The sequence below is a fragment of the Euwallacea similis genome, chromosome 9, assembly GCF_039881205.1.
Source record: "Euwallacea similis isolate ESF13 chromosome 9, ESF131.1, whole genome shotgun sequence".
Taxonomy (NCBI): Eukaryota; Metazoa; Arthropoda; class Insecta; order Coleoptera; family Curculionidae; genus Euwallacea; species Euwallacea similis.
The window spans coordinates 544,348-570,814 of record NC_089617.1 but is presented as its reverse complement, the minus strand read 5'-3'; the positions used below and the strand labels follow the sequence as shown (position 1 = coordinate 570,814).

Sequence of the window (26,467 nt, the reverse complement as noted above, 5' to 3'; positions counted from 1 at the left end):
TTAGAATAGGCTTTTAAAAGGATACTAGGAAAGAAAATATGAAAAAGTTGTATATAAAAAACTGTATATTTTCATTTTTTACTTCAATATCTTTGCTTTTAACGAGTGCACTACAATGAGATACATAATATAAATGAATGCACTTTTATTACTTTAAATTTTTTAGATTTCTAGGACACCTTTTAAATATTATATGGCATTCAAATTTACAGTTTATATGATCAGTTCATGGCTAATGAATCAATTTGAAGGCGAATTTACCATCTTATTTGGAGCCTCTCTTTCACACACACACCTGATTGAGATTAAGATATATTTTATTGAGGCTAATTTGCTTAAAAATTGCCGGATACTTAGATTTTCCATAATAATAGAATAAAGATGTTCGTTTACGTTAGGTCTGAAATTATTAGTACTTAACATCTCTCCAGTTACAAATTTATACGAACTTCAGTTCTAAAAGATCCAAGTCTGATAGTAAATCTGCCATAAGACCTGTACAACGCTGACATAACTTAATAAATACAAAATAAATAACACAACAATAATAAATAAAAACAAAACATTGAACTGAATATTTTGAAGGTTTATATTCACCAAGTTTTGATACTTGATAGGTACTAAATTCAGGGTAGATATTAAATTCAGTTCAAAATAATGTATTTCAGCTTTGAAAAACACAAATAGTTTTATAAATATACAAAACCTCTCGTAGTCTATTTCATATAAAAATTTCTTTACAATACTAAATATAAGTAGAAATTAGATCTAATCAGATTACATATTCCAAGAAAGCTTTCCAAATAAACTAAAACGGGAGATACAGGTGAGCGTAAAAATGACAGGCATAACGTAAGTCTGTTGGTGAAAAATGCCAGTTTGACCGTTGAACATATCACTTTTTAGGCTCATGAGGATCCACCATACTGCAGTGTGACTGCTCATATAATTGTTACTCAATAGAAATCGTCGTTTGTTATATTGGCAATGGGGGCCATATTAAATTGCGACTGTAATATGGACTTTAGAACACGCTGTAGAGTATCCGGCATTCTCAGATATCAGAGTTTTGAAGTGTTATCAGGATAATGTCAGAGCAAAGTTTTGCGGTCTGTCAGTCTTACAATGATGAAGCAATGTAGTTTTTGACAAAGTCCAGACAGTGGTGCTGTCAACGATGTCAAAAAATCGACATCTAAGCATACCGAATGCACTTCTGCTTATAGTACGTCACGTAGTTGTGAAACAAATTATTAGATGTATCAAACCTGACTTTGCATACCTACATATACAGAGAACCTACTAACGACGTGGCTATAGCTTGAGTCCTTTAAATTATGTGTAAATATTATACTGCAGCTCGCTTTTGTGCCTGAAATTTGTTGCGTTCTTATTGACAATTATTAATACTATTATCAATTTACTGTGTGTATAAAGAAACACTGAAAAGGAGTTTTAATCTTTTTCATAAATTTTAGCTATATCAATTGATCGTCGATCGATTCAGTTTTAAGTTTTATGCAGTGAGGCAGATTGGGGTGGTAAAGTCGAATGGACTCTTAACAGGCGAGTTGTCCGATTTTTTGACAACACACTTTCAATTTAATGTTCCTTTTATTGTATATCATCAACAGACATTTCGATTATTTGTCTGTTTAATTTTGATTCGTATGATTAGTGATTTTCGTACTTGCCAGTGAAGACAAGATTTCGCTGTAGTTTATCGGATTGTGATCCGCAGCATGATTATCATAAGACTTTGTGTTCTAATTTCGAAGGGGCGTTTCCGATAGTGATTCTTAGGCACGAGAAGAGAACTGTGGTTCACCATGGGATTGAGTCTTTCTGCCAATAATCTGCAATAGCTGTGTTTTCTACGAAGGCATCTCTAGAGAAGTTTGAGTTTAAACAACTGTTACTTAAGCTGGCATAAAATTTTTAGGAGTGCCGTTAGGTTGGCTGAAAGATGGTATTGTTTTAATAAAATTAATGGGTTGCACAATAAAGTGAGGGAGATTTGCGAGGTTGGTGGATGAGTTCGAGAATAATCGTTAGTGTGCCAGTGTAGCCCCATTCGATTGGCCCCAATGAATTTAAGCATTTGGTATTATTACAGAATAGTGAAGTCATTAACGGGTAAGCTTCTAGTAGAGTGGGCGGGATGGTGCGTCTTATGTCCAGCACATAACATGAAATGAAATCTTTTTCTTTGCCTCTATAGCTCAGGGGGAAATCAGAAAAGTATTTAATTCGCTCACGAACAAACGAGCAGCGGAGTACGTCGAGCTGTCTCTGTTCATGGCTTTACATGATATGGCGTTAGCGACAAAATTTACAGGTGGAAATCATGAAAGCGCATGCATTATGATCCTACACTGCTCATTCAAAATAATTGAGAAACTTGTAAGCCTGAAAATAGTCCCATTCGTTTCCAACTCAGATTTAGATCAGACAGAAGTATCAATGATGCTGATGGAGTGCCTCAGAGCTCTGTCCTCTGAACTTTACTGTGTTGACTAAACAATAAAGAATATCGGATGAATCTTTACGAGAAATTTTATCTTAAAAAAAGTTGAAGAATTTGGTAACACATTTTTTTAACGAACAATTTAGTTACGTTCTATCTAGTCTATTACGAGTATTTCAACTAGGGAATTAGAGTTATCAGTCATAGCACCTTAATCAGATTTTTCCTTATCAATTCTGGGTTATTTCATTGTGTGAATGAATGTTAACTAACGATATTTCTATAAAATGACCATGTCTGGAAATTACAAACTAATATTGATGGTAGCTAATTCCTATTAGTGTTGCGAGCAAAGGCGACTATGTGAACAAGGTACGTCCTTAAACAGCATACGAAGATTTGTCCCTTCTCTAACTACTTATACAATCACATGAAAATATCTTACGGTACATTTAGTTGTAGCGAAGAACAATTAAATATTGGCAGACTATAATTCGAAATTTCGTAATGTTCGCGTGTCAACTAGTAGGTAATAAATGAATGATTGGAATTCTTAAATAATGTAAAGCGGTATACACAGCAATTCCGAATTTCTATGTAAATATTTATCCTAACAATCAATCGCCGTAATATTCAGTTCGGGACTTATTTGCATGTGCCGAAAATGTTCCCTTCTCATGCACCATTACATTTGAAAATAATTTGTTCAAATCTCTAAAATATCAGAAATTATAACTGTGACGATATAGATAAATTTTGTGAAATAGACAATAAATATTATGCATAAGATACTTACGTGGGTCAACGTGAAAATAATATTTTAATGTGAAAAAACCATAGAGTAAAAATTCTAAAGCAAATAAATCCGGAACGCAACAATATATACGTTACCCATAATTAATTTGTTTCTAACCGCGTATGAAACTGTTTCATGTTTGCAGAGCCGTAGTCATTTCGTCGTGTATGGTCACCAATTCATGAATACGAGAGGCAAGCTGCTGATTGAGGGTATGTAGAATTTGTTTTTGAGATTCGTGAGCGCTTAAAGCTATGTCTAGTTCCGATTGAGCGAGCTTCACTGTGGCTTGGAGTTCCTGGTTATCTTTTTGCAGAGACTAAAATTGAAACAAAACATCTTTAAACTAGAATGATTCAAGACATTTTCTCCACAAACTGGAAACTGTTGATTGTTTCTCCATTACTGGATGCCAAATTGGGACAATATCAAAACATTTTTTGCTGGAAAATATTACCTGAATATCAGCTGCCCTTCCGCTAGAAACTAGCCGCTTAATTTCATCATTTTTAGTCTGTAATTCTAGTTCTAACTGTTCAACTTTAATCCTTAAAGACTGAATCTCTTTCCGCAATTCATCACCCAATTCACCACCGCCTAAAAAAAATATAAATAATCAGTCAAAAGATTAAGAAAAAGTCAAGTAGCCAACAGAAGAAACAGGAAGTTTAAGGTTCGCATAGGTTAAAACAGAAATAAGTGCCAAAATATAGAATAACATTTCTTCTGTTAATTGTTGCTAATACTTTTTCAATCAAACATATAACTCAAAATGTCCGTCACGTATACTCCTAGAACTACACTTACCTTTACTATTTTCTAAGTCATTTTGGTATTTCGCTTTCATTCGCATGTTTTCTTCTTTTAGACTAGCGAGTTGACGTTTCCACTCTTCAACATTAGCGGTGCTTTCCTGTAGTGCGCTTGTCAGACGAGCGTTATTGCTTTTCAGTGTGGTTAATTCAATTTCCCACTTTTTGGCATTTGCAGAACTAAATTAAACGTGTTTCAGTTAATTATTCAAAAATAAATTTATGAATAACAGCCACCCAAAAATTTTGTGAGAGTCTATTAATGTTATTCTTTTTGACAAAATAATGTCCATTTACGAAAACAATTGGTAAATTATTATTTATGCTCATTTCAAAAGATGCGAAAAAACGAAGTAATAATCAGTTTTTTTAGAAAAATGTGCATCTATTTGTAATTTCTAATAAAATAAATGATAAAACATTTGGTTAAAAATAAATTATTTGAAATCTTACCTTTGTGCTAAAGCTAACTTAAGCCTGTCATTTTCGTACTTCAATTGCATTTCTACAGAATTGGACCCCCCGGTACCACCATAACTGCATTTTTCCATCTTTATCTGATGACTAGGACTCTCCGTACCCTGAATACCCGAAAGTGAATGACTACGCCCGTGTATGGAATCGTCGGAATCTGGTTTGATGTCTGGTTTAATTGATGTGGGAAGGGTGGCACTTCCTAATACACAAATAATTAGTATTTATTGGGTTTGTTGAATTTAAAGTTTATCTACTGATAAGGGGTGAAGATAACACACGACGGTTGTAAATATATAATAAGCAGTTAGTCGTGCAATATGTATTACGTTATATTACGCTATGTAATACTGGTAGAAGTTAAACCAGCATATAATGGTGATGATAAGTCGTTCCTTAGTCATTAAATTTTTTTAACAGCACTACAATTTATCAGAAAACAAAAAAATTGGTTTTGATAAAAAGAATTTGTACTTTCTTTTTCATTTATCAAGTAGGTACTGTTGAAAACGACTTGACCTACCTGGAGGCTCCAGAAGGTCGCTATTTTCTTGGACACTAGCTGCTGCTCTAGCATTAATAGGGCTAGCATTGGCACTGGTTACAGGGGTAACAGCTGAACCTCCATTTGCAGTTACTTTGCTAATCGCAGATCTGGTGGCATCCTTTACTTCGTTGAATTTATCAATAAACTACAAAATGTGTAATTATAAACTGAAGAGGATTGTATAGAAATATAAAATGAAACTTCGATTCGAAGTTCAAGTTTATGCCTTCCGCAAGTAATCAATTAATAGATAATTAATATTTATTCAATATATAATTCCCAACACAACTTAAATACAATTAAATATCCAGAGAATAATGTTTCATCAAATATACTTAGTACTTAAGATGAAAAAAACGTTCATATTATCTAACAAGTGAAATTAACCACACTTTAGATTAATATACATAATAATTATGATATAAATATTTATATATATTTAAGATATGTACCTCGTAGCTTATAAATGTTTAGATTCTTCATTCATCTAAATTCTCTTTTATTTACATTTAGATACAGACGCTGTTATAACACCTCCGCTTCAAAAATCATCTGCAGGTAATCTTCATTACCCACATCAATGCCAATAGAATAACAGTATAATAACTACCAACCTTCTGTAGTTCGGCTTCTGATGAAAAACCCAATCCATAAACTGTATTGGCTCTGACATCAGACCATTGTCCAAATTTCTGCGAAGTTTTGGTAAATGTCATATTAGGAGTGACTGTACTATTTATGACTGCCTTTTGCCCCTCGACACTTATAATCCTATATAAACTACGTGAAGAATCATAAAAAAACGAAACACTAACAGCCGTGCTTGACGCTGGCATCCAGGATCTTTTGGTTTTCGGATCAATGTGGAATACATGGGCTTTGCAAGTAAATATAGGTTGCTCTCTGAAAAACGATGAAATTGTTTGTAACGATTTTTATTAAATCATATCAACAAAAATACCTACTAAAAATCCAAGTGTAATCTTTGACCAATGAAAAAAATATTCAAAGATTTATATACTTATATCTACACTTAATTGGCAGGATTAGAAATGCATGAAATTTTAATCGCAAGAAATGCTTGTTAATTTCAGGAAAAAAAATAAAAAAAGATTTACATAAATATGGCTAATGCCTTGTTACTTGCCCTAAAACATATGTATGTGTAGTTTGAGTATTTTTTTCAGTGCCCATCCAATTTTTTGGTAGACAATGAGATATGAAAAAGTTTAAACAAAAATACTTGTTGACAATTCTGCTCATTTTGAGTTTTCGAGATGCATTTATTTAAATAACACACTTGCGAGTTAAAAGAAGCACTTCAGACTTGATAGTAGTATCATGCAACATATGTGCAACATTTGGGAAAATTCAGTATACCGCACGTATGTGTGTAAGACTTTAAACGAACAGTATTTAATAGATGTCAATAACTAAACTTAGAGAAGGGATAAAAAGTTAGCCGAAAAAAGAGGCTTAGAAGAAATATTCGATTGATCGAATATCGAAGATCGCATTGATGACAATGAAATCTACGAAATTATTTCATTTTATTTTCGATGGGTTAGTGGATTCTAGTTAATCTGACCACTCAATTATGCAAATTGTTTAGATGAATGTTGCTATTTTTGTCTTATATTGGAAGAGTAACGCCTTCTTTGCCTTAATTTGAGGGTGTTTTATTTTTCTCACTAAATCGTTTCAGCTTTCGTTTCACCATTTGTTTTAGTTATGTGGGGCATGACCGTCGAAAGACCAATGCCAAGTAGATTTTCAAATCAGTTAGGATGGCTTATTAGATTTTAAAAAAGTTAGCAACATTATAAATGTAAGCAAATTTTCTCATTACCTATAGTAGCTATACAGAAAAAATGGAAAAAAGAAAAGAGTTTGACTATCTGTATATGGCGCTAAAATTAAGCCAATCAATTTTGGGATACCTTGTACATCCCATGTAAAATAATTATTTACTTATATAGTCCAGAAAGCAATACTTTACAGTATGCTGATTACAGTTAACTGAACTCTGCTTCCTGTCGTTTCCAGCGATCAAGTGTGGTAAAGATGGTAAAGACACCTTCTCACATATTAGATACAATATTTTTCTTACCAACACATATATGCTATTAGCATGCAGTAAAATCTTCAAATGCACATGTGTAGTAAAATGTTACTCAAAGCTAAATTGCTGTACAATATACAGGGGATATCCATCAGGAATTTCATTCCTCATTATTTGAATGTTAATATACCTAATAACTTATTATTAAGCACCTAAATAACTGTTTAACAGGCACATTTTTAATCCTAATATAAACCAAAGTATTAATCACTAATATAAATTTAAATTGGTCCACATAAATTTGGATTTGAGTACCTACTTACATACTTAAGGATCAGCAAGGACTTTACACCTCTTTATTGAGGCAATTAGCTTTAAGCATTCCGCAAACATGAATCAAAACATGTACATAACAACAAATGCTCATCATTCACCTTAATAATACTTAATTTTTAAATAATCTGTATTATAGGAGGTAAGAGTATTTATATTCAATAAGTTGTCTCTTTAGGAAGGAGGGGGGGGATAGTATGAGGAGATATTAAGATTCATGTTTATGATTTTTACAACGTTAACACCGAATAAAAAGCACAAAAATAAATGACATTTAATTGATAACCAGGAACTATAATTTTAGATTGTAAATGTAAGGTCAAGGAAAAAAGTAGAGTAAATGGGTGTGATTCAAGTAAAATCTGTACGGCCGCAGGAGAATATTTCCTGACTTAAATGTTGCATATTAGGGAAAATATTGTCTACTTTCACTCACCCCATTGCTTCCTTTCCCGACGTCATTTAGAAATTTGTTACTAAATAATTTTATCAAAAAACTATATTTTAGCAAAATATCAAAATCAACATCAACAATTCTCTTATATTTGATTGACACTTTCCTAATTCTGACAGGTAACAGATGTGGTGACATTAAATGAATGTTTTTAGTGAATCACTGAGATCAACAGATGGCCTCAGAACTCATGTACTGTGACGTCTTCGGAGTACTCAATGCGTTAGTTTTAACCGCTGTTAGAGGTTAAATAAAATTATAAAATAGATAATATGGTGGTTATTCGTAGTTAATTATGATATCGACAAGGAGAATCCAACAAATCATCGATTATGAATTGTAAATGTAACTGTGAATAATAAAATTAAATCGGTATTTAAGGCAGATCCGCATACTTGATGATGTATCCGTTAGTTTAAAATGTTATATAAGTCAAAAATATCTCGTACTGACGCACAGCAACCGTCTGTTTACAACGTAACATAAGCATAACAGAAATATGAGCTTAACGTAACATAAGCAAAAGTAAAGTAAAATTTAATTGTAATTATAACATAATATTAAGTGTTAAAATAAGAAGTTTCCTTTACCTACTTATTTTTTGATTTTCTGCATCCCTAACGTGTTCAAAAATGGCTGTAATAGAGATTTCAAAAAAGAGATAATATAAGATGTTAACACACCTAGCCAAACTTTCAGTTTTTATGATTTTTTAAAAACACTCCTCAATAGAACTCCAGCATGAAAAGAAAGCTGAAATATTTCTTGACCTTACTGTGGTTCAGTTATCTTATAGTAACTTCAATATTGCTTTTTGCAAAAGGGTTTTTATTAACTAGAGATGTTCAATACAAAAATGCAACCTGTTCATACTTTGATGAAGAAATCTGCTATATAAACAATGATCAGAGTAACCAGATCTCAAATTGCAATGCAGCATCTTTAAATCCATATGAAAATGGACATGAACTTTGTTTAAAGGTCCCTTCAAGGATAGTGGTGCTTATAGTGGATGCTTTACGATATGACTTTACAGTCTTTGATGACAAGAATGAAAATCCATTACCATATGAAAATAAACTTCCTGTGATTAAGGAGATTTTGGATAAACATCCACAGTTTTCAAAGTTGTATAAATTTATTGCTGACCCTCCAACCACTACTATGCAAAGGGTGAAAGCCTTGACGACTGGTAGTCTTCCAACATTTATAGATGCAGGATCAAATTTTGCTAGTTCTGCAATCGATGAGGATAATATAATTGATCAAGTTAGTAACAATAATAAGTTTTATCAAAGTATATGGTCATACAAATGGTGTCAAAAAAGGAGAAATATGTACATATTATGTGGAAATAAAATTAAATTAATAATGCTTTTTTTCAAGGTTATAAAACAAAATGGGAAAATTGTCTTTATGGGAGATGACACATGGACATCTCTTTATCCCCAAAGGTTCATTAGAAATTATCCATATCCATCATTTGATGTCTGGGATTTGGACACTGTTGATAATGGTGTAAGGTCACATTTGTTCTCAGAATTGATACAAAAGGATTGGAATTTGTTAATTGCACATTTCTTGGGAGTAGATCATTGTGGACACAGATATGGTCCAAATCATTCTGAAATGGAAAGGAAGCTTACAGAAATTAATGAAGTAATTAGGTAAGTAGTAATTAATAATACTTAACCACAGTAGGATACATAATTTTGTCATTATAAACCTCAGGTTGATCCAATTAAGTGTAATGAAATACTGAATATTAAAGATTAAATTCATCCATACTTTGTATTATTACTCATCAGAAAATTGTGATAAATAGAAATATTTTGGATTCGTTTGTCTGAATGTTATCCTTATGCAATAGAAATAATTTGATTACCTCAATGTTTTGGGCCACAATCTCAATATTTAGAAAACTTTTTATAATATAATAATATGTAATTGCTTTCATTTAATCTTCTAGAAAAGTTGCTGAAACCATAGATGATAATTCTCTGCTTTTTGTCATAGGTGATCATGGAATGACTTCAACAGGTAAGAAATTAATTTTTATTAAAATTTGCATTTAGGGTGTCAAAACCTGACCATATAGAGATATTTAACAAAATAAATTTTTCAACTATATTTAATTCCAACGTTACAAGTAAGGGTTACAGAATTTTTGTTTTCAGGTGATCACGGAGGCGAAAGTTTAGACGAAATCTCAGCAGCTATGTTTGTTTACTCTAAACGCCACCTACTACCTATTGACCACAATCGAATAAGTGTAAAACAAGTCGATCTCGTCCCCACTTTATCAGCCCTTTTGGGCATTCCCACACCCTTTCAAAATTTGGGTATTTTAATCCCCAGCGCGTTACCAGCACTAGAAACAGCCCCTAATTCTTGGCGTTTACCTTTGTTTTGGTTATGGAGCAACGTGCGACAAATTATCACTTACATAAAGGCTTATTCACAGAAATCTAAAATATTCGATGAAGTGTATTTAGAGTTGTATTACGAGGAATACGACAAATTATTCGAGGAATTAAAATTCATAAATTCAGATTCAGAATTTAAACTTTTCTATAAAAAATGTGAAGAATTTTTGATTAAAATACGAACTTTGTGCGAGGAGGTTTGGATTCAATTTGACGCGTTTTCCATTAGCAACGGTCTGACGTTTCTATTTTTAACTGTGTTCTTTATGTTTATTATTAGTGATGGAATTCCTTTGAGGCAGTTGCCTTTAGCCGTTGAAGGGTCCTTCGTGGTGGTTTGCGTTATAGGGCTTTGCCTCTCAGCAATCGCAATTGCTTTTCTAGACTTCACTGAATTTGTTAACAGTTTCCTCTACAACAACATTTTTATCACAAACATATTGTCTCACTTAATGTTTCTACTCCCCATATTCCAAAATTGGGACGTAATAAGCTTCAATTGGTACTCCCGCAATAAGGCTCATGGTATTATTAGCCTAATATGTAGATTTGTGCTGATATTCAATCTTTCAGTAGTGTTTTCCAATAGCTTTATCAACGAAGAAGCCAGCGTTTTATTGTTTTTGTTGGTAAGTTTGATTATTCTAACTCTTCTAGAGTTGTTTTCTTTTGGTAGAACGCAAGAAACTGGGCCTGCAACCCGAAAAGTGGATCACGTTTCTGTGATTACTTTAATAAAACTTCTTATAGCAGCGGCAATTGTCTTAGTTCTACTCAGATCCTCTATGTATTTTTGGAGGTGCCGTGTAGAACAAGAGTGGTGTTTTAAATCCCCACATGATATTTCAAACACCTTAAAATCCCAAGCTTCAAAATTCCAATGGGGACTCAGTGTTATATCTCTTTCATCCTTGACAATCTTAATTAAAATGTGGCTTCGTAAATGCGGCAATCTTAACGGATTTTCAATAACTGAAATTTGCACAAAGCTTCTACCTTCCGTTCTTTTGGTTTTTATTGCAGGATTTTGGGTTCTGCAGCGCTTATTTGGCAACACTAAATCCATATCCAGAACTAGTAATTATTTGGCTTTGTCAGTGTATATTTTAAGTGTAAATGCATTAGCATTAGTGTTAACCCAGCCGATTTGTGTGAGTGTGATTTTGAGGAGTGGGGAACGTATTTCTCCCACAAGTGAACATAAAATATGGAATATTTTTAATACGCTGAAAAATAATTTAAAAAAGCCCAATAGTGGGGATGAAGGTGGTTCGCCGATTGTATGTGGTTTGGGGACTGCCTATAGTGCTGTTTATATAATATTAGGGACGTATTTAGTTTTGTTAATTGCCCTGGTGCTGGGAGACTTGTTTTCTTTTGCTATGGTCGTTAAGATGGTTGTAGGGGCGTTTTTCTTGTGGAGCACTTCTATATTGAGGATCAAAATGGCCAGTTCGATTGGTAAGTATTAAGGTATACGGGATGCCACAAATTCACAGGAATATATGAGTATCTTTTAATTTCCTAAGTGTCGAAATAACTTTGACGCTTAACGGAACAGTTACAAAAAAAAACAGTACAACAATTTTTCACTGAGTGAAATCCTTTACTTGTAGATGACTTACTAAATGTTCCCACAATAGCAGTCCTAGGATGGATTTTACTCCCACAGTATTTCTTCTACGCCACAGGACACCAACCTGCCTTTTCCAACATCGCTTGGGAATCGGCGTTTGTAGGAACTTCGGGTTTATTTACTAATAACTACATTCTGGGCACTTTGGTCGTATTGAATACCTTTGGAACTTACATTCTATCTGGGTTGCTTCTACCATTATTAATTATAGCCCCGTTTACGCTACTTGTTATGATGCCCTCTGTATGTGGAAAACAAAAAGGTTTCTACACAGTTGCTCAGAAGGGTGAGCTATTGATATTTGAGAGAGACAGAATGGCCACATCTGCGCTTTTCGTTGTAAGCTGCAAGTATATCGCTGGCCACACTGTAAAGGTGAGTACTATATTGCTGGGAGCATTCTCAATATGTACCTTTTTTATTTTTGTACCTGACTACGTTGTATTATTTTTATTAAAATCGGTAGGAGATTAATTTTGATTTTCAGGTATTTGCCAGTACGCTGGCAGCAACCATACATAGCCGACACTTAATGGTGTGGAACGTTTTCGCACCGAAATTCATTTTTGAAGCTGTAGGATTGTTTTCCACTATCGGCTCAGTATTAATTGGGTATTTAATATTTCTAAGAATAAATTCACAATTAGAACGACTTTTACAAAGATTGAACAAGATATCTTAATGCTATTTATCTGTCAAGACTGCTAGTCAGTAGGTTTTACATTTAAGCCAAAGAATAAATAAACGCGTATTGTTTGATTCCTTTTAGTTTTGTTATTTCATTTCCCCATTTCGCTATAAATCCTTACCTAGGAGGAAGAAAATGTGGAATCTTTATTACTCGAAAAGCAGTTGTTGATGGAGAATTTTTTTATTAAGTGTTTTTATCCATATTTAAGTAAATTATTTGAAAACGGGTAGAGTAGCGAAGATAACGCAAAAGGGCAATTTTTTCTAAACGGATTAAGGAATATAAATTTCAAGAAGTAGACAGACTTCCTCAGAAAATATAAACATTAGGTAGCCAATGAAAGCATAGAAACACAAAAGGATGATAGATAGTATATGCATCGTTTATTTTTTCATCAATAATTGTTAATATCAAAAATCAAAGGTATATGACTAATGATGCAAAAACTTAAGGAAACATAGCTTATGCTAAAACAATTAGCGAGATTTGCCTTTATACGGTGATGATGCGTCAAAGTTTTATTATCCTTTAGCTCGAGCGGTATTGTCATGGTAATGCATTGAGTCAACAGAGGGCATCCGGTACATGGATACGAGGTCACACAAACCTGATCCTCCGAACAGTACCTATCTATACATGGATCTTGAGCTGATATCGTTCGACAATCGAGATATGCTAAAATGACCAAAAATAAATATAACTTATTGGATGCCCAGGGTGATTGGTTACTTTTCTGTCTACTTTATCAAATAATATTAAATACAAAAGTTGTCATATGCACTCTAAAGTTATTGCAGTTATTATATATTATATAGCAGTAAAATTTACTTACTATCTTTGCATATTCCATTCAAACAACATCCTCCGCAGCAGGAATAATCGTCTGAACACTAAAACCAATCCATATGCAAAAAATGATACATAAAATCATCGTTCAATTAGAATCAATAACGTATTATTATTGTAACTTACAGATTGGCCGTAAGTCCTGCAATCCTGAGCGTTTACAAAAACTATAACACTTAAAAAATAAAACGTATGGTATTTAAGTTTGATAATCATCTTTCCACGGTATTTTGAAACATTAAACTAATAGTAGATATCTTGGGAAGGAGCGAACTAACTTGTAATTGGTGACGTTATAAATGCTAATAATTGGCGTTATGTTACTAGTTTGAACTATTAACACTTATATAATGATAAACAATCTTTTTTTCGAAAACTAACAAAAATATGGTGGCATATGCACATTTAGTTATGTTAAAAATGCAACACTTCGCTTTATTCGGGTTTCATTTGCAAAAAAATAAAATAAAATACAAAAATAATTAATGAATTTGTTTATTTAGGTCTGTTAAATTATTAAATCACACCATTTCAAAATACTGTCATTGCACTTAATTTTACGCAAATAATTTCGCAATTGTGAAACAAATGTTGAAGACACAGATTTACTTTTCGATAAAAGGGGAATTAATATGGCCCATCCATCAACTAAATCTGGACTATAATGCACGAGCTTCTGTGCATATATCGCAGCTTGTTTAAAGTCTCCTGCTCTTTGAAATGATAACGCAACGGTACACAACGCAGTGGTAACATCGGTGTTACTGTTGCCTAATTTGAGAGCTGCATTAGCACATTTGGCTCCTGCTTTCAATTTGTGGTGATTGTCTTCTAATCTCAACAGAAGTTGAGATAATATGAGCCAAATAGATGATACGTTTGGGTATTTATGTATCAACCGGCTTAATCCGTATAAAGCGGCTTTCTTATCTTTCTATAATTCAAGAAATATTTCCAGGTAAAATTAATTATTTACGAATTTGTTTCTAACTTACCGTCAGCACATAAAGGCATGATAAAAGGGTGGCATAATGGAAAATAAACTCCGAGTGATCGCCTGGTTTTTGAGCGACTCGAACCTCAAGGTTAACTAGTTCCTTTAACACCAATTGACACAATTTCATATCATTATGGAGCAGAGACAAAGAGAACGTGGCATATAAGCTCCAGGGTGATGGTTCATTTAACCCAATGCTAAAACTTTTTTTGCAAAATTTGTTAATGACCAAGTCCTCTTCCTCACCTTTGAAATAATATCGTTTTCGCCCCATCTGGGTCTTGAAATTTGTAGGCCATTGATGCTAAAGCTACTAAAAGCTCTGATTGACTAGCCTGCTCTTCTGTTAACCAGTGAAGTGCCTGTTCATACGAGCCATAGGATTCCTGATATTGAGCATCTGAAATATGAGTTCAATTTACTCCTAACGAAATCGTTTCGTACATATTTTAGGTAGCTAGTTTGCACAGAACTTAACAATCTGGCTGGACCTGTTGAGGTCCATCATCAGACCTGGATGCCCGGAGTTTCCCAGTCAAACCCGGAAGGATGGGATTTACTAGAGGAATGTTCAAAAAGATGCGCTTCGTGCGTCTTCTTTTAATCAATTATCTACCAAAATTTTCCAAATGAAAAATAAAAAGCAAAAGTTGAAATTATTATCTCTCCCATCGAATGAGATAATTCATGCAAACAAAGTCATACAATTACTTGCACATCAATAATATTATACATAAAATAAAACTAAAGCAAACATCGTAATTGATAATATTGTCATATTTTAATTCTATTAAATTGGGTTTCACTTCTGTTTTAAACATCGTTCCCCAATGTAAAGCAGTAAAACAAATAATAAATAATGCACGATTCAATTCACTGTAGGATTTCTAAATTATTTGGCAAATACAAAGTATCAGTATAACACAGATACCTAAAGACTTTAAGAAAGGCTAAATTTGTTTGACGTGAAAGTTACGAAATGTGATAATTGTATTAATCATCTATTTTAATACGAAATCGATAAAATGTACTTGTGTGAACTATTACAAGCAGAATTTAGTTTAGTATTTCATGTACCGTCCTTAAAGTGGTTGCTGCTTAAATTAACATGTAGAAAATATATTAATAACCCTAATTTTCGCAAAGAATTGCCAAGAACCATTTTCATAATTTAAACTTGATTTTTGTCAGGTGTGATCCACTAGCAGGCGACTGTCGGTCCTATACAACATTCACTAAATTTTGATTTTTGTTAGAAAGATTATTTCATAGAAAAATTTATGCAGAATTCATTAACCTTCCTTTTTTTCCAAAAGTGAATATGTTTAAAAATTATGCACAACGGAAAAATTGAGAAATTTAGCTTGGTGTCACATCAAGTTTGAGCCTAGTGTACCACTGACCTATCATAGGATCAATTTATAGTTCAATACTTACTTCGAAACAGTGCCAATGCCAGCCCACTTCCACTGCTGAAAGTCGCAGCTTCCACATTGGCAAACATTTCAATAGCAGATTCATATACTCCCATTCTGTATAAAAGCCTGCCATAATTTACACGAGCGAAATCTTTATTCTTTTTATCGGCCAATACAAATGCATGTTTGAAGGCGTTTTCTGCTGTTTTCAATAATCCCATTCGTTCAGACAATATTCCAAGAAAGTTCCAAGCGCAGCTGTTTTCTTGATTCTTTTCTGGAAAGAGTGAAATACATGATACAAACTTCATTACAATCCTGTATAACTATGTTTCAAAATCCTCAAGGACCCATTTTAATAGTTTTAGAGGAAATTTGCTTTTTCATTTTCTAAGGCCTATGAATTTTTGACTACTTGAAGTAATGGAGATTTTTTTCCTATGAGGAAAATATAAATTTTGAACATTTTCACACCATTTCCTGACCTATAGACTCCCTATCCACATTTGGACCACAAAGACAGTTCTACCCAATTATATTGACGTAGTTACTTAGATTGGGAGAAGAAAAACTAATACTTTTGGTGGATGGAAAAATTACAGTTAAAATGTTCAAAATGACTATTGGGCGACATTTCCAATTATTATTTTACGTGCGACACACTGTAGATCAATTATTCAGTTTTCGAAACTCGTTCAATATTTTGAAACTTTTGAAAAAATCGATGGCATAACCATCTACTGAAGAATGAGTGTGTAAAGCGTACATGTGAAAATATGGTGAATTATTGGATGTTCAATTTTAATCATTTCTTATTTGCGCGTGTTGAACGTGTTAAATCATGTCACAACCAAAATTCAACTCAAAGTCCAATATTTATCAAATCTCAAAATCATTTTCATCAAAAGAAAACTATTTAAGCAAAATTTCACTTTTTTCAACCTTAAACAAAAAGTGGAACGCTCTTGTTTTCACATACTCAATTATCAAGTGAACGTCAAAATTAAAAGTGTGGGCATGATAACTTCAGTGCAAACAACGCATTGAAGTCTTGAAATCTATAAAATTTCTTTTCCATCTGATAAACTTTCAGTGAAGAGGTTTATCGTGGTAACGGTCGAACAATGTTAAATTTGAAAACGATTTTGGTACTCTCGGCAGTTTTTGTTGTTTGTTACGGACAACATATAAATGGTTACAATGGATTTAATAAGTGTAAAAAAAGTCATCATCATCATCATGGAATACGTAAGTAGAGTTTATCGTTAGACTTCCATGTAGAAACACATTTCGACTATCAGCCTCACAGCAGAAAAGGGTTAAGGGAATTTTTCTGCACTACAGTATGGAGAAATTAATTTAACCTGTTTCTTTGATTTTAAAATTAAAGAAAAACCTCAAGTAGGCATTGAAAGATCAGAGGCATGTTTTAGATAACTTCAGCTACAGCAGATAGATAACAGCAGCAAATCAGCTGTTATCTATTCGACGAATATTTGATGGTAAATAACAAATGACTTAATAAACGCCCTAATTTTATGGTTTACGCCTATACGAGTTTTCTTTTAAAGATGACCCCTTAGTTTACCAGTGCCAAAGATGGTACTTTTCCCATAAAGACATGTTGCACGCAGATATATATGTACATTCAATTTAACAAATTGGTTGCCAAAATTATACAGGACATCAGATACACTTGTCAAATGCCTTCAGTCAAACATCAATCTTTTATTATTGATCAAACTTCTTCATGCAAAAATTGCAATAAATTTTCCATTTGTTTCCAGATCACTTCCACTTCTTGTATTACTTAACCTTCCTCGCTATTAAACTGAAAATCATATTCTTCGTAGGAACGCTATTTACAGTAAGCTTGGTAGCCGGAAAAGTCATTGGCATTATCAAGTTTATTGAGTACATGAAAAGTGAGTATTTTTTAGAAGTTTTCATAATAAGTGTCAAATATCACAGCTATATAATTTCTGCATCATTTAGGCAAAGACCGTCACGAGGAGAAAGTTGTTTATGTAAACCCGCACGAGCATCATGACCACGAATTTGAAAGTCAGCCTTGGGCTAGTAGATCAGAATTTTATGAATCAAAGTCGTATGAAGGATATCCAGCAGGTAAAACAATATAAACGACAAGAAATTCTTAGGGATTTAATAAGAAAATTGGAGAAAAGTTTCAATAACCTGGGTTTTTAAATCCATTGCTAATTTTAGTACGTCATATATCTACGTCACCTCGTATATTAAAAAATATTTTCAATATACGCCCCTGACATATTGATACAACTTTCCTGAATTTCTGGTACGTTCTGAAATATTTACTGTAAAAAGAAACTTGGGATATCCTGTATAATAATATTTTTTTAGAATACTCCGGAGATCACCCCCCAGAAGATGTGTACGACCACAACGAACGTTACGGCTTCGCTCCGGGGACGTACCATAATGGCCTAGCATCTAGCAGAAGTAGCGAAGACAATTATACAGCCATGTTTTATAGAGGAATAACCGTATTAACTAACCGATTAAGGCAGTGAGTATTTTTATGAGAAGAGCCATCATTCAGAAATTAAACTTGAGTGTGGGACCAGATTGAGCCTAGAGTTGACGTTTCCTTTTCTTTTACAATACATGAAAAATCTGTCTAAAAATTTTACTGAGTGACCTTTGAGGGCTTGCTTACATTCAAATGTAGTTCCTGAATTTGGCACAAGAATGTCACCTAAATTTGATGTTATCCCAAGGTTAAATATCACCGATATGGCCTTAAACGACATGGGCATTAAAGACATAAACTGCAAAAGAAAGTTTGTATGCAAAGCTGATTTCAACGCTCATGAAAATATAATTCTTAAAACAGGGTTGAATATTTTAAGGTGACTATAAAAACCATGAAAACATCTATACAAATAAAAATGAATTGTAATTAAATTTTTAGGGATGCCTCATATCGACGTTATATGCCGAACAGCACTGTAACGTCAGAAGAAGAATGCAACAAATTGTATCCCGAATGTAGCAGTGAATCTGAATTATAGATTTGAATGTCAAATAATTAATTTATTTATGTATTTATTTATTTTTAACTGTATGAATTGGAGAATAAAGATCCATGAATTAAGAGTCTTCTATGATTGTATTTCACAGGGTGTTAGGAAATTCAAATCATACCAAGCTTCAAAACAGATTCCGTATAAATAAAAGCCAATAGAACAAGGTCCTTGCAACATAATAAAAAAGATAGAAGACGGAAATGTGTTTCCATAGACTAGTCCTTAATTCACTAAAAAAGGCAAAAACAAATCCAAAAATGCATTAATATACAATATATAGGATGTGCTTGAGAGTTCTAGACTTTTGTTACACTGTGCACACACTATGATATAAATATAGATGAGATTTTACCTATATACCAATTGATGACATCAAGAGCAATTGGTATTGCGTGCATGTTGTAAATGTTATATTTCACTGCTTTGTCATCAGGAGAACTATTGAGAAGCATCTGGCATACCCAGTGCGCGAAACCGATGCTTCCTTGCTGATGCTGACCAAGTTGTGCGCTGTGTCTGAATAAATCCATTGCGTCCGAATGGCTCATTGTCTCGGCAATAATAGCCTGAATAGTTGGATATGATAAGTAAAATTTAAGATGCATTGTTTAGATGCAACTATAATTAATGCAGCATTATATTGATTAAATTATATTTTATTCTTCATTTCCGACGACCATTTTCTCAAAATAAAATTGAAAAAAAAGTCACATCTCATGACTTGATTTAAAATTCTCTATTATTGCTGCTTTCTTACCTGTCCTATCCAACAGTTCATATAGTTTGGATCGGATCTTTGCCCTTCACTAAAAGCCTTATTAGCCAATTTCAAATCTCCCAGTAAAAGATATAAAGTTCCCAAGTTAGTCCAGGCGACTGAGCTGTTGTTCTCTGCTATCACCGCTTTTATAAAGCTGTGTTGCGCCAAAGCATAATTAGGTGTATCTAAGGTAAAAAGTTATTGGTATAAACTCTTCAATTTTATTTATGTTTTTGGCTTTTTTGCTCTGAGGAAGACCGAAAGATAACACAGTACATGCAGAGAATAATTGGCAAAAATACTTACATTAAACCAAGGTAACATACCTTTGAACAAAGCGATATTCCCTAAAAGGTTCCAATGTTGCCAAAAGCCTGGATTTAACAGAGTACATTGTTGGGCTGTGGACAAGGCGTTGTCAAGATACTGAGATCGTGCATCTGGATTTTTCAGACAGCGCGCGTAGTCTAGATAACAAGTTGAAAGGTCATGCCAAAAGAAGGGATTGTCTTGAGCAAGACTAACTGCCTTGCAATAGAATCTAAAAACGATAAGACACAAAGCTCTTTCACAAAATATAAGCATTACAACCATATTTTGAAAGAAAGTTATTTTTTGGTATCTTATATTTAGTGTTGTAATCAATTGAACTTGAGACTCCCTGACCTGCACGTGATTGCGAATCTATAATACGTACTTGATAGCTATTTCAAACAGTTCTTCTTGTTCCAGCAATACCGACTCATCTGACTTGGTTGCACTAATGAAACTGAACGAAATTTTCATGAAAAAATATTTCTCAGGTAAATTTGCGACTAAATGAACAGAATTTGCCAAAAGTTTCCACAAACAAGTCAATTCGCTTCTCTGAAACACGGCCCTAAAAGTATTAATAACACACGTCCATAATAGAACAATCAAGCTGGATTGAAAATGGAAAAATAAACATAGTGTATCACTTACAAGGTTAATTTATTGGCAGCTTTTTGAGCATAATCTCTGGCAGTCCCAATTCTCTGATCTTTGTAACACTCCCTCGCCCTACACAAATACGTCTCACCCAAACCTTTTAACGCAGGGACATAACTGCTGTTATTAAGCAAAATGTTTTCGAAGTCAGCTTGCGCCTCGGCATATTCACCTAAAATCTTTAATAAAATAATCAAAAGCTTCAAATTGTTTAAGCTATTTAATATTTATTATACCTTTTTAATATAAGCCACTTGCAAAGCCGAGTATAGAGATGTTCGGGCCAAATTTAATGCTTTTTGATAGCACTTTAATGCTGAAGTGTATGCTCCGTTTGAAAAATATGCGTCTGCTAATGATTCCCAGCAATGTCTAAAATGCCAATGAAAAAAATTAGCAATATTGCTAATTTCTTTAAAAAAACTCCTGGACAAAAAATTATACTACTATCTTTTTTACTAAGGACAGGTTGTAGTATAGTATACTAAAGGCAATCTGTCAAAAAAAAGAATAAATTGTCGGCTAGTACATCTAAAGATGACTAAAAACAAGAGCGACTTTTCATAATATATAAAAATAATATCACACTTATCATTTTTATCTTTGGGGTTGAATTAAAAATATTATTTATGCTATACCATTAACGACCAAGGAAGATTGTATTACAAGGGTGCGAGTTCGTGAATACGTGCAATGATGTATCTATTACCTATGCAGTCGAGAATTGGTACTTTGTTGTATTAGGAAATTTATGTTTATTTTCGACAACAAATCTATTTTCATTGGAAAAATTGCCATGTTCCATTTAAAAAAATGACGTAATTATCAGTGTCTGGCGTAAGTGGAAGTCGCATTAGGTTAAAAATATTTTTAAAATGTCGGGTTTTATCCATAAAACAAAAATATAAACTTCAAAAATACATGAAACTTGTAATTTTCCATATACGGATGGTGTCAGCTCCCAAAGGTCGACCCTGTATATACTTACGCATTTTCTGGTTGAATTCGAATCACTATGCGCAAATATTCCAAAGCGCTATTGGCGTTGGCCTGCTCCAAGTAGGTTAAACCCAACTGTAACCACGCCCAAATATTAGTGGTGTCTGGAAATCCTTGTGTAAAGTTGATCAAAAGCGACAGATTTGCATCCTATACGTGAGATAAATGTTGAGGTAAACGTGGAAACAAAGTCTGGGAACTTCACAATATTCTAAAACTTATCTTTAAATGCCAACATACCTATAATATGAGGAACTTTGAAAGATATTTTCATTACTTTCCAAATTTTGAAGAAATGTGATACATGAGTTTTAAAACGATATGTAATTTAAATTGAAATTAAAAATATAATAATTATTTTTATTATTATAAATTGTAAAATATGTATTAGAAACCTTTTTAGGTATATTGTCCATTTCCTTTACATCCTTACGTACTTTTTCTGTATAATAATTTTAGTACCCACCCAATTCTTTTGTTTCCTATATATTTTACTCAGTGCACTTCCTGCTTCTGAAGACAAAGAATTTAGTTTAAATCCTTTTTCGTAGCAACGTCTCGCTTTTTCGAGCTGATTAACTTTTACGTAATAATGGCCTAGATTAACAAAGGGGATATAGTTCCCCGGATCACATTTAGCAGCCTAAAATTAAAACATATAACAATGCAAAAACAACTATGACATGATATAACCTGCATTCAAATAAACAATGTCTCTCTCAAACCACATTATAGATTGTTTATTTGAAGGCCCGTTCTTTATATACCTTTAAAAATGGTTCTAATGCTTTACTATATTCTTGATTGTCCCAGTAAACTTGACCAACTTCTAACCACCACCAACACGAGTCATATGATGACTCCTCTATAACTTTTTGGGCATCTGCAAATTTTCCCTGTTTTCGATATAGTTGCAACTGGTATAAAAAGGCAAGATTTTTATTTTTGGATTTTAATTCCGAAATATAAGTTTCGGCTTCAACGAAATTGCCCAATTTAATTGACGCTAAAATTATATGGGGTAGTAATAAGGAGGTGTTGCCTTCCTAAAAGAAGAAAATTATAAAGAACTAAGATAAAAAATACAAGGAAAGCATACTTTCCGATAAAAAATATTCAGTTCCACTAGTGGCGCGTGTATCAGCACAGGTCAATTAATATTTTTTTAGGGAAAAAATGATACTTTTGGAAAAGTGCTAAGAAAAAAACTGCTTACTTTTTAACTTTATTTCCTGCCAGAATGAAATCTCCAATTTAGATTGGGTATATTTCAGACCAACGAGGGTTAAGAGGCATATAATAATGCATTAAGTACTGAACCCTTATACCCTGTTTTTGGTACGAATTTTGACAATCGGATAGCTACGTCGATGTATAATAGACATATATATATTGATTTTTTTTAAATCGATTATTTCATGACGCACATAGAAACGGAAGTTGATAAACGTAACATGCAAACAACGACTCACGCTACCTTTTGGCTAAAAATCTCCAAACATTTTTTCCAATCTTCCCTATTATCTGATGAAGACAGTATTTTGACTTCCTGAAGTCTCACTTTTCTGAGTATCTTTTCCAGATCATTAAAAGATTTCATCAATCGCTGTGTCTTTCCCAGACTAACTATGGCCTCCTGAACTAAATTTAACTTCAGTTGCACTTCAGTTAATAATATCCAAGCATACACTAAACCGGGCCGTTGTGAGGTTACTGAAACAATGTGATCTTATGTTCTTATTCTATTTAGTTCCAAAGCAGTACACTATGAAATCTTTATTATTTGTTTGCCCATCTGTTTCTAAAGAAGGTTAATGTTAATGTAAAATTTCTCTGACCTACTGCTTTGCAAATAATAAAGAAATAAAAAATAGATTTAAATATTTTATATTATGCATACCATCAAAAAGTTTTTCTCTGGCAATAGAACATTTGTTATCTTGAAACTGCAGCACTGCCTGAGTAAACAAGCCCATAGTGTTTTGTGGGTCAATTTCCACAAGTTTGTCTACATATGCACAGATTTTATTACAGTTAAATTTAGTGTTTTCCTCTATGTAAAGTTCATTGTAAACTTTGCATATCCAACTAAGAGCTGTAGAACTGGATGGAAACAACTGGGCCATCTCCTCTGCTTTTTCTAATAATTTCAATGAATTGCCAGTTTTACTTAAAACTACAAGATAATTTGAAAAATCATATTCAGTGATTGAAGAAGAGTTGATCAATTCATGAAGATATTCTTCTACCTAAAAATTTTATACAGTCAGAAATTAACTACTTGCAATATAAGGAAAATTACCAAATCTAGTGGTTTATTTGCCTCAGGTATTAATTCCAAGAGCTTGGTAACTAATTTTAAAATATCTCGCTGAGGATCTTGTGAACATTTCTTACTAACTTTAAGCAGCAATTTCATTATCTGGATCAAATCTCCTGAAGTGGCAATATTAGTTAATTTTATGGAGTAGTCCAAAAGTTTGGATTCATTGCTGAAACACATTTAAAATAAGAGTTATCTCATATTTTTCACTTAAACCAAAAACCACTATCAATAACTTCATACCAGTTACTAGTCAATACCTTAGAATAAAAATGAATTGTAAATGGCCTATAAAAGGAGTAACTATAAAATTACTTCTGCAGCGCATAAGTGCACCTGCCTAATCTATGTCCTTTCTTTAATTAAATTTGAATAATAAAATTTTTAAAAATCACCTCCATTATTGTAGATGTCACCTTATAGATTATCACAATCATTTAAGGTAAATATTTTGAAAACTCAGTGAGCTATAAAGAAAAAATACAATTTAAAACCTTAATACCTTAATGAAACATTGACCATATTTTTAACAAGAGTTCACCCTTAAAGTTTTTACTACCAATTAGGAAATACTCTGTATTTTGGAGAAATTGTAGTGTTTATTTATGAATAGACAATTATTTGAAAAAACACATACTTACGACTCATAAGATAGATATGTTAAATACAAGTTGATCAATTCGGGCTTTATATCATTCTTGTTTGACTTTTCATAACAACTGATCAGTCCTTGCCACGCAAGTGGATTGGATGAATTCAAATCTATGGCCTTTTGAAAGGCTTTTGGTGCTTGATCAACTGGTCCAATCTCTTGCAAGGATAATCCTAAGAAGACAAATGCCATATAGTTGGTGCGGTCTTCTTTTATAATAGACTAAAATAAGATATGTTGAATAAGTGAATCACATCACAGAATCAGCTAACTTACCTTGCAAAGTTTCAAAGCTTTTTGAAAATCACGGTTTTTTATTGCAGTTTTTGCCTCTTTCAACTGAGCCTTAATATCCATGCTTAAAGGCTGTCTGACTATAGCTACAGAGTCTGAGTTACTTATTAATAAATTATAAATCCTATAAATATTATATTGTTATTAATAAATTATTGTAAAACATTTTTGACTTTGAATGATTTTACCCTTTACCTGTTTTCTTGTTCTCGTTTTAAATATTTTCGTATATATTTTTATTGTTTATTTTTAGGGGTTTTCTTCTTTTTCGTTATGATTTTATTTAATTTTAATTATTTTATTACAAGAAAATTGATTTGTTTTCTTGCCACACGTATTCCTGTGTTTTCGTTATTCAACCTACTCTTCCTACACCCAAATAGCACTTAAAACATACTGACACACGTTTTAAATTGACTTTAGCGTTGACGGTGACAGTTTTCGGACTCCATTATTCTCTTTTATTAAGTTTCCGCTCACCATATACACGTGGTTTACAATTTTTCTGGAAAAACTGTAAAAACCATTGAAATTCAGGTAGAAATATTAATTAAAAATCTCTTTAATTTGCCTTATGACACCTATTTTTGGTTCGTTGCAGACAACATGGGTCGCGTCCGTACTAAAACTGTGAAAAAAGCCTCCAAAGTAATCATTGAAAAGTACTACACACGCCTGACCCTAGATTTCCACACCAACAAGAGGATCTGCGAGGAAATTGCCATTATTCCTACCAAACCCCTGCGTAATAAGATTGCTGGTTTCGTGACACATTTAATGAAGCGTTTGAGGCACTCCCAAGTGAGAGGTATTTCCATCAAGTTACAAGAGGAGGAGCGTGAAAGGCGTGACAACTATGTCCCCGAAGTCTCAGCTTTGGAACATGATATCATTGAGGTGGATGCTGAGACCAAGGAAATGTTGAAGATGTTGGAATTCAACAATATCAGTGGCCTGCAGCTTCTGCAGCCTGCAAGCAACTATAATAATAGGCGGGCTTGAAATGTATTTGATTTAATAATAAATTGTGAAAACTGAAAGGTATGTTTTTTTATTTTCCATTTATAAAAGTCGCTGTAGCTGCATATGGGCAGTTTGTAGCAGTTTTTTTTAAAATTTGGGTTCATATAAACTCGAGAACTGATGTTTAAAGTCAGGTTTCATATTTTAGAAAATCTAAGGAATTGGGAAAGAACTTACTATATACCATACTATATACTATATATATATATATATATATTTAAATTGCCCAACTTTTTCCCAATTTAAACCATTTTGTATCTATTACTGTTTCCGAGATCCCCATGCTGTTCATCCTTATCTGGGACAGACTGTATATACTATATATTTCATAATTTCAATGTATTACCAATAACTTCAAATTTAGATGATTCTATGACTAAGTTACGAGGAGGGATTGCCCTTATAACTTTTTGTTTTTGGATT

The 26,467-nt window shown here is 32.9% G+C and overlaps 6 protein-coding genes across 8 annotated transcripts; 3 read left to right on the top strand and 3 right to left on the bottom strand.

The window, feature by feature from the left end:
* Positions 1-47: 47 nt before the first annotated feature.
* LOC136411172 (homer protein homolog 2-like) lies at positions 48-8,052 on the bottom strand. The gene is made up of 7 exons (XM_066393643.1): positions 7,928-8,052; positions 5,711-5,999; positions 5,073-5,241; positions 4,529-4,751; positions 4,071-4,255; positions 3,721-3,860; positions 48-3,582 (listed from the first exon to the last, which is right to left on the bottom strand). Exons 1-7 carry the CDS (start codon positions 7,951-7,953, stop codon positions 3,397-3,399), a joined length of 1,218 nt encoding a protein of 405 aa, XP_066249740.1. The 5' UTR covers positions 7,954-8,052; the 3' UTR covers positions 48-3,396.
* A 389-nt stretch (positions 8,053-8,441) lies between these two features.
* PIG-O (phosphatidylinositol glycan anchor biosynthesis class O) lies at positions 8,442-12,760 on the top strand. Its single transcript, XM_066393123.1, has 6 exons — positions 8,442-9,214; positions 9,332-9,612; positions 9,915-9,985; positions 10,123-11,832; positions 11,988-12,382; positions 12,495-12,760. The coding sequence occupies exons 1-6, from the start codon at positions 8,687-8,689 to the stop codon at positions 12,687-12,689; spliced, it is 3,180 nt and encodes a 1,059-aa protein (XP_066249220.1). The 5' UTR covers positions 8,442-8,686; the 3' UTR covers positions 12,690-12,760.
* Positions 12,761-13,077: 317 nt separating this feature from the next.
* LOC136410743 (uncharacterized) lies at positions 13,078-13,825 on the bottom strand. The gene is made up of 3 exons (XM_066393047.1): positions 13,671-13,825; positions 13,531-13,588; positions 13,078-13,373 (listed from the first exon to the last, which is right to left on the bottom strand). Exons 1-3 carry the CDS (start codon positions 13,758-13,760, stop codon positions 13,093-13,095), a joined length of 429 nt encoding a protein of 142 aa, XP_066249144.1. The 5' UTR covers positions 13,761-13,825; the 3' UTR covers positions 13,078-13,092.
* A 218-nt stretch (positions 13,826-14,043) lies between these two features.
* Positions 14,044-25,130, bottom strand: LOC136410741 (tetratricopeptide repeat protein 37). Of its 2 annotated transcripts, XM_066393043.1 has the most exons (18): positions 25,004-25,130; positions 24,717-24,949; positions 24,055-24,244; positions 23,653-24,001; positions 23,230-23,465; positions 22,520-22,798; positions 22,219-22,395; positions 21,742-21,902; positions 20,990-21,125; positions 20,748-20,932; positions 20,482-20,664; positions 20,111-20,325; positions 19,782-19,969; positions 19,377-19,590; positions 15,979-16,236; positions 14,788-14,941; positions 14,540-14,738; positions 14,044-14,478 (listed from the first exon to the last, which is right to left on the bottom strand). In XM_066393043.1, the coding sequence occupies exons 1-18, from the start codon at positions 25,082-25,084 to the stop codon at positions 14,053-14,055; spliced, it is 3,864 nt and encodes a 1,287-aa protein (XP_066249140.1). In that variant the 5' UTR covers positions 25,085-25,130; the 3' UTR covers positions 14,044-14,052. The 2 variants fall into 2 exon arrangements, with proteins under 2 accessions (XP_066249140.1, XP_066249141.1); XM_066393044.1 differs by lacking the exon at positions 25,004-25,130 and having other exon boundaries at positions 24,713-24,765.
* On the top strand, positions 17,052-19,022 carry LOC136410742 (uncharacterized). 2 transcript variants are annotated; one of them, XM_066393046.1, is made up of 6 exons: positions 17,052-17,207; positions 17,813-17,884; positions 17,955-18,086; positions 18,339-18,504; positions 18,716-18,847; positions 18,910-19,022. In XM_066393046.1, exons 1-6 carry the CDS (start codon positions 17,084-17,086, stop codon positions 19,007-19,009), a joined length of 726 nt encoding a protein of 241 aa, XP_066249143.1. In that variant the 5' UTR covers positions 17,052-17,083; the 3' UTR covers positions 19,010-19,022. The 2 variants fall into 2 exon arrangements, with proteins under 2 accessions (XP_066249143.1, XP_066249142.1); XM_066393045.1 differs by having other exon boundaries at positions 17,747-17,884.
* Positions 25,131-25,450: 320 nt separating the features above from the next.
* RpS17 (ribosomal protein S17) lies at positions 25,451-26,061 on the top strand. The gene is made up of 2 exons (XM_066393365.1): positions 25,451-25,558; positions 25,623-26,061. The coding sequence occupies exon 2, from the start codon at positions 25,628-25,630 to the stop codon at positions 26,021-26,023; it is 396 nt and encodes a 131-aa protein (XP_066249462.1). The 5' UTR covers positions 25,451-25,558; positions 25,623-25,627; the 3' UTR covers positions 26,024-26,061.
* The last annotated feature ends 406 nt before the right edge of the window (positions 26,062-26,467 follow it).